The sequence below is a fragment of the Belonocnema kinseyi genome, chromosome 7 (genome assembly GCF_010883055.1).
Source record: "Belonocnema kinseyi isolate 2016_QV_RU_SX_M_011 chromosome 7, B_treatae_v1, whole genome shotgun sequence".
In the NCBI taxonomy this organism is placed as follows: Eukaryota; Metazoa; Arthropoda; class Insecta; order Hymenoptera; family Cynipidae; genus Belonocnema; species Belonocnema kinseyi.
The window spans coordinates 93792497-93806359 of NC_046663.1; the positions used below are offsets into that span (position 1 = coordinate 93792497).

The window sequence follows — 13863 nt, forward strand, 5'->3', positions numbered from 1 at the left end:
CCCCCCCCCCCCCTGAGCTTGCGAAATAATACGTATAAGACGTTATGCTTGTTCGAATTGAGATGATTGATAAAGTCCACGATATGATGATGGATGGTAGAAGAATGAAGCTGAGATTTCTAGTACTGCGGGCATCTTAGAGAAAATGGTTCATAAATTTTGCATCAAACTTTAGGCATGAGAAAGCTATCCGCAAGATGGGCTTCGCGGTTGCTTATTAGGATAGCCCAAAAACGGTTTTTTTAGAGGGCAACGATCCCCCCAATTTCATTCCAAATCCGAAAAAAAGAAATTCCATAATTTTTTATTTATTTATTTTTTATTTCAATAGGTGCCGGTTTTGACTTGAAGTTTCCAATGTAAAATGCATGGGGAAAAATCACAAAAATTGTCAATTCTTCATGAAATCGACCTTTTGAGCACTGGATTCTTGTATTTTTTTACTTAAAATTATTACTATTCGTCTAGTGGAAAATTTATTATCATTGTTTAATTAGTCATTAATTATTTAAACAAACTGAATTTGTTTAAATAATTTTTAATAACATTCCCCCCTTAAAATTATTACTACCAGTCTAGTGGAATATTTAATAACATTGGTTTATTAATATTCAATTGTTTAAACAAGTGTAATTTTTTTTTTTGAAAATTCGTTTTTTCCCAAAAAAATATCACTATTGGTTTGGCGGAATATTTACTAACATAAGTTTATTCATTTTAAATTATTTACACAAATGGAATTTGTTTGAATAATTTCTTTCGAATTTTTTTTTTAATAAGAATGATTATTGTGGGTCTAGTGGAATATTTATCAGTAATAATTAATTACTGATTAATTAATCAGTTATATTTAAGTAATAATGTTTATTTTTTAAGAATTCAAAAAATAAAATTAATCAAACAATGTTGATAAATATTCCACAGAAGAAATAATAAGTTTCATAAATAAAAATTTTAACAAATTTTATTTGCTTAAACTATTGAAAATTAATCAACTAATGTTAATCAATATTCCACTAGACGAATAGTAATAATTTTTAGGGAAATAAAATGAATTTTCGAAAAAATTCTTTAAACAAATTCCATTTGTTTCAATAATAAACAATTAATGAAAGTATGTTAATAATTATTCAATTAGACTGATAGTAATAATTTTTAGGGGAAAAACGAATTTTCGAAGAAAAAAAAATTATTCAAACAAACTCCATTTGTTTAAATAATTCAAACCTAATCAACCAGTTATAATAAATATCCCACTAGACCAGTATTATTAATTTTAAGTAAAAAAAAGAAGAGAATACATTGTTCAAATTGTCGATTTCATGAAGAATTGACATTTTTTGTTTTAAGAGTAGTTTTCAGGTACTCGTGGGGATGTGTCAGGGGTGTCAAACCCATATGTTTGATAGATGAAATGCTTCGTTGGATACTTATCTATAGAACCCCATAATTTCCCGTCACATTTATTTAAACTCTAAAAAATTATTCTCAAAACTCAAAAAAGTGATTTTTCCCCATGCATTTTATATGGGAAACTTGGAGTCAAAACTGACACCTGTTAAAATAAAAAAAAAATAAAAAATTAGGGAATTTCTTTTTTCGGATTTGGAATAAAATGGGGAGGGGGGGGGGTCATTGCCCTCTAGCATACAAAAAATGTTGCCATGCATTTTTGGACCACCCTATTGCTCATAGTCGACAAAAACCAAAATCGTATGACATGTTCAAAGGACAGTTTGCAGCTGTTAAAGAAGATTTCACTGGATTTTAGGCTTCGTTTTGTCATTTTGAATAAAACATTAACACAGCACTATACGCGCCTGAAACCAAGAAACAGTCCAAACAATGGGTTGCCAGAGAGGAATCAGTGCCAAAGAAGGCGAAGATCGTTTCTTCAGTCGAGAAGATTATGCCGACTATCATTTGGGATTGGCAAGGAATAATTGTCGTCAACTACTTGGAAAAGGGTAATATTATTATAGGTATATACTATGCATTATTTTTGGGCCGTTTATAAGCCGAGATGCAAGAAAAACGTCCAGGTTTGGTACATAAGAAAGTTATGTTCCATCATGAAAAAATCCTCTGCAGTTGTGGTCGCCAAAATTGCTACATTAGGGATCCAACTCGTATCGCATACCCCCTATTCTCCAGATTTGGCTTTCTTGGACTACTAACTTTTCCCAAATACACTGCGACTCCCATTTAAGTCATTCCTGGAAGTTCTGTTCTCAGCATGTTGTTGATGCGGGGACCGCGGGACCAAAATAGAGGCGGTGCTCAGTCATGCCTGACAAACTGTAACTTAGCGATAAAATGGGCAGAGCCCTCAGAGCGTCAGTTGCGTAAGCTGTTAGTATGCCTCAAAATCTAAAAATAATGGTTTGAAACGGTTGTGAATATTTAAGTTTGGAGCGAGCGAATGTTGCGTTCGATTTAAGTGAAGCCCATTTAGGCCCGTACCCAAAAACGCATTTGAATGGGATTCCTAGTGTACATAAAAAAAATTGCTGGTATAAAGGAGATTATATTTAAACAAGAAGATGATTGAGGAAACGAATGCCTATTTTGCAAAATTGGACTGCGTTGAAACATAAAAATGGTTTCGCCTGGAGAATTAAATAGCTTTCATTTTTATATGGATTTTTCAAACTACCCTCGTATTATATCCGAAATATGGGATTTTATTTTTGCCATACATACTTCTTCGATTATTGTTCGGCATAGCAGGATACATTCTTATTGTTCTATAATTTTGTTTGACTTATAAACTTTTTGAAAAAATAAGTTATTAAAAGAAAACGAAATACGATGCGTTTGTTTGTAACGCGTTACTTTTTACTGGTAACGTGTCAAACACTAAGGTAACAAGCTTTTGTAATTCTTTTTTATAGATGAAGACGAAAGCAAATTAAAAAAAGGTTAAAGGATTGGCGAATAGCGGTTGTTAACCTCAATTTCACTCACCCTGATCGCTCGGCTGGTTGGCCAAGCACGGCAGTGTTATGAATTATCTAGAAAAAGCGTTAATCTATTATTAGTTGTCCAACTACTTATTATAACATACGACCTACTTTTGAATTCATTGTTAAAACCAATACCTAGGAAGCTTCTTAAAATAGTACACACATAACAGAAAATGATTTAATTTATAATGAGAAATGCAAAAGTTAGAAATATGAAAATGAAAAAATCTTTCATAACATTGTATTCTATAAATATTTTCTAATACAAAAATTAGTTTGAAAAAAAAAATAATTTCCAGAATTCAAACACTTTTAGCAATGTTGGGCAGTTTCGCTTTCTCTTTCCCTTGGATGATTCTTATACTGCTTACATTAAAGCTACTGATTGTTTTAGTTTGTTGAAAAGAGTATTATATTTATTTTTAATATAAATTTTGCCTTACTGTTGCCATAGAGCAAGGTGGACGTGCGGCAGCATACCTGCCATAGGCACTACGTGGTAGAGCCGATGCTGAACCTCCAATAAGACTGAAATATGAATCAATATTACATATGAAAATTAATTTAAATAGCTTAAAAATTTTAGTTACCTAAAAGCTTAAAATTCATAATTTAATAAAAATTACAAACCTCCTTCCATTTTGGTTTTCAGTGAAACTAAGATTCCTGCTATCTGACGCAGCTGACTGACTATATCTGTTGTTCCTAGAAACTTCCTGTTCCTCTGAAACATGAATTATTTATTCAAAAATTTATTTTTTCCAGAATATATTTGTTAACTAGAAGATATATAAAGTTTTAAGCTTAATCAAAATCCTTTTTTTAAGCAGTAGTCATGAGATATCGCTTACATTGTTGTCTAAAACCTGATTGGTTGTGATACTGGGTGAATATGACTTTTAGCGGCTGTTTTCAGTTTGTTTTTCAATTAATAAATATTAAAAATTTATATACTTATTAAAATTAATTTTATATTTATTATTTATATTTTATAAATACTTATTTCCAAATAACTAATTTTATTTAATCACACGATTTATTTTTTAATGTTTCTGAACTTTATTGATCAAACATAACATTTTAATTATTTTTAAACATTGGGAAATAATTCTGTTCTTAAAATTTTGCTATTACATTTTATAATTTGAAAACTTTTTTAAACTTTTAAAGGGATGAGAAAAACAAATTATGAACAAAATATCTTAATTTACCACGACGGTAACGGTAAAGAGATTTTGGTAGTGGCAACGAAAAAATTACCGATACCCACACGTTATTTTTAAAAGATAAATTTCACTTTATGAAGATTTCAATTTTTTAAAATTATTTCAAAAGATATATACAAGTTTTAGAAGATTTGAAAAGATTAAAAAACTGCCAATCTAAAGTTTTCGAAACTTTTTTAACAAAATGTAGATTTTTGATGATTTCTAAAAAAGAAGCTGTTTAAGAAGTCGTAAGAAATGCCGATTTTTAAAGATTTCCAACCAAAATTAGAAGCTTTTTAAGAATCCTAAAAGGTTTTGAAGATAATATAAAATTTTCTCAATATTTATAGGAAATTTAATATGTCTTTTTACTTTAAAAAATTGATTCCAAACAAAATAAAATTGTAAAAGATTTCAAAAGATAGTCTTAAATTTCGAAAAAAAATGTAAAAGGTTTTACACCAAAATTTGCAGTTTATAAGATTTTTGAACATTATCAGAAAAAATTGAATCAGGATAAAAGGTATTCAGGGATTTTAGAATTCAGAATCTATTTTAGCTTGAATTTAAGCCTCTATAAACTTTTAATAAATAAATAGCAATGGGAAATTTGTATTCCTCATTAAATATTTTATGACGATTTTTTGTGGCTTTTCAAATATAAATGGTTTCTAATACATTAAAGTCGTGATTTTTCCAACAGTAATATTGTATCTGAAAGTGACACTGAATTCTTTAAACTAAACAAAAAGAGAAAGCTGTTTCCTCTGCAAACGCCTGTTTACGAATTCTCGTAGAAGAGATCAATTTTCTTGAGCTAAAAACTAAGAAACAAAAGCAAGACGTCTTCAGAAAAGTATGTGAAAAGATACGCTCCAAATTTTTGATGAAAATCCTGTTCAGTAAAATGATGAAATTATAGTTTATTTGAGGGGAAATGTAGAAAAAGCTGAATTCAACAAAAGCATTTTGCTAACAGCCCGTGTGGAAATAGCCCAGGTTAGCCCTGGTACAACAAGGTTTCTGGTCGGGGACTGGCCGGGCTACAAGTATGTTTGTTTTTTAAGAGCCTAGCCGTGCGCTGGTCGGGGACTCGCTGAACAAAATTTATGTCAAAACCCCAGTCGGGGGCGGACTCGGTTCTGATCGGACAAATCTTATGATCGAATGCTCAGCCGGTATCTGGCCGGGAGCTGATTGGCAATAATAAAATTGTTAAACTTTCTTTATAACTTAATTACTGTGTCTGATTTCATTAAAAAATGGATGCGTATACCCGCATGGATGTTCCACGCGTGAAAAAATATTGGGTGAATGTCTTTTTCACACCACAAATTTTAAGGTTTCATGAGTTCAGACTTTCAAACCATGTATTTTGTGACAAAAATTCGAAGACAATTTTTTGAAATTCGAACTGCTTTTTTTTAAGAAAAAAATTCTAAGTTCCATCTTTATGAAAAATTGCAAATGTTCAGAAAAAATTACATTTTATATCAATCTTAAACGTTGTAAAATAGTATAAAACACCTAAAACCTAAACCTTGCACGAAAGACAAAAAACTTTTATCATTAAGAAATTTTCAACGTTCACGGTTGAATTTCTGAGTCCCGTCGTTGAAAATTTTAAATTTTCATAAAAAATTACATTTCCTGTCATTGTAAAAAGTTGTAAAATAATCTAAAACGGGAAAAAATAAAATATCACGCGAAGAAAAATTGTAATCGATTTAAATTATTTATTTAAAAAGTATTTTACTGATATTCCTGTTAAAAGTTCGTGTATTTTATATTTACATAACGCCGCATGATATTAAATAATTAGAAAAAGAGTACTTAAAAGTTGGTACTTTAACTTTTCTGAACTGTACCTTATGAGGATGGCTTTTTCAACGAATTTCAACTTGTCGGTTTAGCGCAGTGGTTAGCACTCCCGACTGTTAGGCGTAAGATTTAGGTATAGATATATGTAGGTTCAAAACCCCGTAGCGTTAGACATTTTATTTGTAATATAATGTTTAAAAATGTAATATATGTATTTACTATAAACAGGAATTAACATTTAAAGGCAAAATACTCGCAATCATTTAATATTTATTTTTTAAATCTTTTTTGTCTGTCAAAGACTACGTGAAAATAGTAAATGTTGCCTGTGTGCTGGGCGTGTGGAATGTTATATATTAATATGCTCCAATTCTACATTAAAAAAGAATCAAATTGATCCCTTAACTCAGTGACAGATGCTCCTCATACAATTGAAACACGAATTATTTAAATCTAGTAAAGCAGCAATTAATCTTGTCCGGGCCACGGTCGAAATCCCTGTCCAGCTCCCGACCAGCTCCCGACCAGTTCCCGGCCAGCTCCCGGCCATGCTCCAGTGCCGGACGCTGGCCAGCGCAGCGTGACGATGCTGGTCGGATTCCCATCAGAAACCCCGGCCAGCTCCCAACTTAAAGCCGGGCTCTCCAGCCGTAGACTAGCCAGCCCCCGACTTAAATTTCCACCCTGGAGTAAGAAATGTCAATCCGTTTTCAATTCTTCTTATCGCATGTCATGTAAAGCTCAAGAAATAATAAATTCAAAAGGATTTCTATCTTCTCTAGACACAAGAACTGAGAAAAACTTTGTCAGAAAAAACGATGTTGTGCGTAAAAGATCCGTACGACAATCAGATCACAAATGTTAAAGAAATACACGACTGGACTAAAGGACATTTCAAAGACTTTCATGTCGAATTCTGCAATAACTACGAATACAAAGCAGAAGAAGCACGTTATCGAAAGATTTAACAATTTTATTACAATTAAGGGTACAAAACAAATACAAGATTTCATTCCCATTACGAAGACCGAAGTAATGACAAACCTTTTTGAAAATTTCGAAGACTATAATATTGTACCCGTATTTAAAAAAAAGAAGTAAAATGCGTAAATCGTTCAAAGTACGTCGAACTAAATCGTGCGTTCTTGTATTCCATACTAACTTTTTTTTACATGTCGTTCCTACTTATTCAGTTGTTTGAAATAATGTTTAAACTTTGTAAATTTTTTTCTAGAAAAGATGTTCACCTTTACTTACGAATTTTATAAATCAAAGTGTTTAATTAAGAGCATTGACTTTTCCGAAGAGTCACATGACTGCGCTACGCCACACTGTAGCTGCGTTGCTTCTTTGTGCAAAACCTTACGTTTTATTTATTTTCTGATTAACTGCAGGTGTCCCCAGATGAAATTTTCAGGACATGTGGATCACATATATGGCTTCTTATAAAAAAAATCGAAGGACACGTATTCTCAAAACCGCGAGATTAGTCTAGTACACATCAATACAAACAATTTCAGAGCATAAAAAGTCAAATCGGTTAATTATATCCGAAGATACAAAATATTTGGAACAAAGTTACAGAAAATTTCGAACTCCTATATCTCCGCCATTTTTTTTTTTTATTTTCAAAATCTTTTAAGGGAATTTTTCTTCCCCAATATATAAATATATACGCCGATCTACCAAAATGAAAAAAATTCTTGTTATCACTTGACGTGGATTTATTATGGTTTATTACTTCATAAATCATAATGAATTGTTTAAAAATTTATTTTTGTAAATTACAATTATTATTAACTCAGTAAGTAAGAAGTGGACAAGATATTACAAATTTCGGGGTAAATCGCAGCTACCTAGCATTAATACAAGAGAAGATATTTATAAACAATAATAATTTGTTTAAACATTTGTATATTTTAAATTTTATTACCAATTACCACACTCTAAGTGAAAGGTAAACAAAAAGTTAAAATTTTTAGAAAAAACCACAAGTTTCTACCATTTCGAAGATAATATTATTAAAAATAATAATAAATTGTTCAAATTGGACAAAAAGTAGCAAATTTGACAAAAGCGGCAACTTTCTAGCAATATTCTAAGAAAATAATATTATAATTAATAACAAAGTATTTAAACATTTATTTCTGTTATATTTAATTAATTATTTTATGTATTAGAAATAATGCGTATTTAAAAACCGCAAAAATCCATAATTAGCACCAAAAACTTGAAAAATCCCATTTTTAATTTCTGAGATTTTTTGGGACTGTATAAAACAAGAATTATGGAGGGGCTGAAATTCGAATAGTTATTTTGTACCCTATTCTGTCTAATTCAAAAGAAGAATATTGATTTTCTGCTTTATTCATCTAATATTCTCGATGATGAATAGAATTTAGAATAACGTATTCTTTTTCTTTTGGGAAATACGTGCTCACCTTCACGGGGCTTGCGAAAACTCTATCATTTTTTTAAACGTATTTATTCTTTTCTGGATTCAAACAAGTTTGCGAGCGATATGAATGAAAATTCGAAAGAAAAAAATGTTGACCACGATATCGTTGTTGCTTGTTGATTCGTATTAATAAATTAACCCTTAATTGGCACTGTGGGTAAAAATTTCCCAACAAATATTTGAGCTCAAAATAAGCGTACTAGATTCGATCAAATGGACTATGAACGACATTTAGCAGTAGATGACATCACTAACTGAAGATACAATACGTGAGAATAGAACAGCAGGCGTCAGTGACCGTTGGGCTGTCATTCAAAGTAGTCTCCAAAAATTGTGGGGGCATTAATTACCCCGTGTGCCATCAGTGAACCAAAAAGTTATTTTTTTCACAAATTTTTGCTAGTTATTTTTGTGATTTTTTATACATTTCCAACGTAAGTATATCATTTTAAGAAAAATAAATTTTTTTATTCATTATTTCATAGTTTCTTGTTTTTTAGATGGCAGAAACCCTAAATTAACCGGTTGCTCATACAGGGGCCCAATGTACTAAAAGCACCGCGCAGTTATATGCAGCGACTGTTCAGGCCAAGATGGAAATTGCTAGGTTAAAAAATTTTTATTTAAAATTTAATTTAGCGTTATTTTTACATTTATATACATTTATAACTATTTTGTAACAATTTTAAAAAGTTTTTGTCCATTTAAATAAAAATAAAGTGATATGAATAGTGAAATATATGGTGTTCAATTTGAGTGAAAAATTGAGTTTTCATTTTGCAAAATAAATACCTTTTTTGAAAGCATCAAAATCACAGTAATTTTTTTTTAAACTATAGTATCTTAAGCATGTACTCATAACTTGTTAGCTAACAATATTAAAAATTACTCGAGTTATGATTTTTTAAGTAAAAAAACTGATTTTTTCCGTTTTTAATTTTCAACAATTTTTTTATTAAATTAATTTAAATAAATCATTATAAAAACAATTTGACTTTGCAAAACATACTATAAATTACATTAGATAATTTTGTTATGCAACAATATTAAACACCGGCTGCGTGAGTCTTGCTTGAGTACGCTCGGGTAAATATTGCCCTTCAGTGCCAGTTACGTATATTGACAACAACAGTGCCAATTAAGGGTTAAATTTAAAATCGATTATTTCTCGTATATTTGGACATTGAATTTATGATTATCTACTATAGGTTGCATTATCCACTGTAGGAAGTTTTCCCGAAAAAATATTAGATTTGGAAGTCCTATTTTCCACCCAATGAAGTTGCATGCTGAGACATACTCATAAATCAACTCTGGATAGCATTGACCGCGATTTTAAACTTGCCATCAAATTACCAATTTAGGATAAGTAACTCGGAGCCAGACCGATTATAAACTACAAAGTGAGATTGATCGACCTTCGATAAATCTTGGCTCGTCTTGCATGATTCCAGCAAGTAAAGCGAGTTGATAATGTTAATAGATGTTGAACAGTTTTGGGATTAATAGTTCAGATTGGTTTAGGTAACTGGAAACTATAACAGAAGTCGATAGTTACTCATCTGCTATCGAATTTTCAACAGTGATTTAATAGCTTTGAAACATACATTTTTTACATAAGAAAATTAAAAATATTTTACATAGAGTACTTTGAAATCGAGAAATGAGTTACTATTTTTAAAATTTTTTAAACAGTCCAAAGAAATCAAACACAGCACAGATTTTTGTTCGGTTAAATATGACGACTTTGTCCGTTTTAAAGTAAAATGATCAAAATGGCTTATACGCTTTTAAAAAATTTCAAAAATTTATATTTTTCATAGTAAATCCGCGTTAACAATTTAAGTTTATCAACGATTCATTATTCTAAAATCAACTATTAAAAATCAAATAATTCAATAAACCTGGGAAATTTTTCTCAAAGTAAACTACGTGGCAGTTAAATTGCTTCCTCACGAATAATAAATTGTGTAAATTTGAAAAAAAAATCGGGTAAATAAATATTTGACTATTGTAAGTCTAACATGAAAACCATCAAAATGGTTTTATCTTGAAATGTATAGTTTAAACTTTAAAGACTACATGCTTCGAAATGTATCCTGCACATACAAAAACTTTCTATTGAATATAAATTTAAAAAATATACTAATAATAATTGAAAACCCTCATTTTCTTACCGAATGCAATTTGTATCCTGAAAAATTATAAAATTGGTTTTCTAGTTGTGTCTTTAAACAACATTTTTAAAATTAATAATTACGGACTGAATGCATTCCAAATTATACAGAGCTAAACTGAATTTCTGGTTAAAAGGATTTTTTTTTAAAAATTGAGTTCACGCATTCTCCTTCGAAGAGCGACATACTCGACAAAATACAAAGAAAAAGTTGGCTTGTTTTAAAAAGTTCTACAAAAAATACCTGTACTCTTTTATGGTATCTTCTATCAATCGTAAGAAAAATAAAAAAATGCACGTGGCCACACAAATTATTTTGTCTGTATTACAAGTCTTGTATATATAAAACTCACAAAATGTCTTTATGCAAGTAAGAATTTCAAGAAAATATTGAATAAGATACTGAAATGGGGGTTTCCCATTAAATTCGACTTTATTTTTCCGGCTGAATTTCGAGAACATGGAAAGTGGATTTTATGGAAAATTCAATTTTATGTATTTTATCACAAATTCATCCTTTTTGGTTAAAAATACAATTTATTCGTTAAAAATAAATATTTTAACTGAAAATTTAGGTTTTTTTCAAAATTCGTCAATTTAAGATCTTTTTTGGTTGAATTAGCAACTATTATACGTTTAGCTGAAAATAAACTTTTTTAGATGAAAGTTGAACCATTTGGTTTTATGTTAACTTTTTTGTGGAAAATGCATATTTTTCTTTCAAATGTCATCTAGCTTGGTAGGAAATACAAGTATTTCGTTAAAACTAAAACTATTTTGTCGAACGTTTCATTATTTGAATGAAAACTTAACTATTTTGTTAAAGACATATTTTTTGGTGGCAAGTTTTTGGTTGGATTTAATTGGTTGACACTTTTTTTTCCAATCTATTTTTTTAAATGGAAATTTACTGCTTCCGTTTTAGTTGAAAATTCAAATATTTAGTGAAAACATTTTTTTAGTAAAAAATTTAACTATTTGATAAAATTCCAGTATTTGGTTAGCTCTCTTATTTAAAAAACTCAGCTATTTGTTTAAAAATTCAATTATTTTGTTGAATGCTTTTTTTATTTGATGTTTTAAACTGAAAACTTAACGTTTCCATTTTTGGTTGAATATTTATCTTTTTTTAGTTTAAAATTCAAATATTGAGTCAAAATTTTAATCTTTTTCGGTAAAAGTTCAACAATGTGATTAAAGTTCATGTACTTGGTTAACTTTCTTGTTGAAAATTGATCTTTGTCACTCTAAAAGTTAAATATTTTTAAACCATTTGACTTTTTACAGCTTGGAAGCTTAACTACTTTGTTGTAATTTCTTCTTTTTGGTTAATAATTTTACTATTTTATTACAAATTCCCCTTTTTCGTTGAATTAAAATGGTTCAAAATTCCTTTTTATTTTTGATGAAAAGTAATTGTTTAAACTGACAATTTGACTCTTGCATTTTGGGTTGGAAACTTATTTTCTTTAGTTGAAAAGTCAACTATTTGGTTGAAAATTCATGCATTTTGTTAAAAATTCATCTTTTCATCGAAAACTAGATTTCTTGGTTGGAAATACATCTTTGTAGGCTAAAAATTCAGCTAGTTTGTTATAAATTCAACTATTTTTTGCAATTTTAATTATTTTGTAGAAAACTTAACTATTTTGTTAAAGACATCTCTTTGGTTTGATTAGTAATTCGATAAACAGATATTCTTGTAAAGTATCGATTTAAGGAAGTTTTAATTAGTTCAAAGTTTACGAAAAGTGTCAGAACTCTGATTAAACATTAAAGATAAGGACGCTAAAAAAATCGCGTGCAAGAAGGTTTTATAATCATTCAACTTATGAAAAAATGTTGACGGTACGCTAAATTCAGTGAAACTTTTTATCTTTTTTAACAATTCCTTTTCAATAAAAAAATATAATCGTTTTATGATTCACTTTAACATACAGAGATATAAATATTTGTTCTCAATTTCTGTATTAACCACGCAAGTTCAGATTCCAATTATAGCATATAATTATATTCTGCATTCTGCGATGGTAGCTCAAGTGTATCTCCTTGGAAAACATTCCCAACGCTAATTTTACTTCAAGTATGTCAGTGAATTTATTAAGTGTATATAAATATGAAAATGGGTTAGAAAGGAAAAGTGTATTTCATAAAGATCGATTGATTATTAATTAAAGAATTTCTAGAGTTAAGGGAGACTATCCTACAGTAGATAATGGTCCTGAAGTAGATAATCCTTAATTATAAGCACAGACATAAGTAAAGAAATTTATTTAATTATAATATATAACACGTATCATGTCTTAACTATTAATTACAATTAACTCATGATTCTTCATACTTAAGTATCTTTAATTGTTGATTATTTACTGTAGGGTCATTATCTACTGTAGGGTGGTCTCCCTTGATATAAATAATTTAATTTATACTAGAAATTCATTGAAAATGAAAAATTATTTACCTGATGAAACATATTTGAAACGATTGAAAACCTATGCACAGTTTATAAAGTTTATGGATCAAAAAGAATTCCAAAATTATCTAAATTCAGAGTTACAGGATTTGGAATTTTAAGACTCGCCTTTTTTTAAAACTCAATTTACCGCAAAGCCCTGATTAAATTTTGAAGATTTTTGTACGTGCAGCATATAATTAATAAAAACATACAAAAATTTAAAAGGGGCCAAAAAAAATTCATTTTTCACTCAAAATCATATTTTTATTGTGTTTTAAAATAAAAATGTTTCCATTTCTTATAATTTTCTTAGTCGTTTACAAAACAAATTGATCGACACTTTGTGTCAAATTTCATTTGATTTTAAACTTTCTTTTTTTTTTAATTTAGAATGATATGAGCAAACGATTTCAGATTGGTGTAATACAGACTTCCCGTCCTTGGATGGGCCGTTACTGGGCCGGACTCTGGCTTTTATACTTCCAACCTGGTTTGCCAGAATTATACCGACCTCGAGCCCAGTAAAGTCCAATTGCTGAGCCAGACTCTGGCTTATACACTTCTAACATGATTTATCGGAGTAATACTTACTTTCCGTCCTTTGATGGGCCGTTACTGGGCCAAACTCTGGCTTTTTGACTTCCAACCTGGTTTGCCAGAATAATACCAACTTCGGACCCAGTAAGGTGCCATTGCTGAGCCAGACTCCGGTTTTTCTACTTGGAGTATAGTTTGTCGGAGTAATACCGACTTTCGGTCCTTTGATGGGCCATTACTGA

The 13863-nt window shown here is 29.8% G+C and overlaps 1 protein-coding gene across 2 annotated transcripts in view; it reads right to left on the reverse strand.

Moving 5' to 3' along the window:
- The window catches only part of LOC117177553 (alpha-tubulin N-acetyltransferase-like), a 62432-nt gene that overhangs the window by 15844 nt on the left and 32725 nt on the right, over positions 1 to 13863 (reverse strand). For both annotated transcript variants that reach the window (XM_033368355.1, XM_033368354.1), the window contains 3 exons: positions 3597 to 3690; positions 3410 to 3494; positions 2968 to 3014 (listed from right to left, as the gene is read on the reverse strand). In XM_033368355.1, the coding sequence (XP_033224246.1) occupies positions 2968 to 3014; positions 3410 to 3494; positions 3597 to 3690 (226 nt within the window). The remainder of the gene's footprint in view (positions 1 to 2967; positions 3015 to 3409; positions 3495 to 3596; positions 3691 to 13863) is intronic.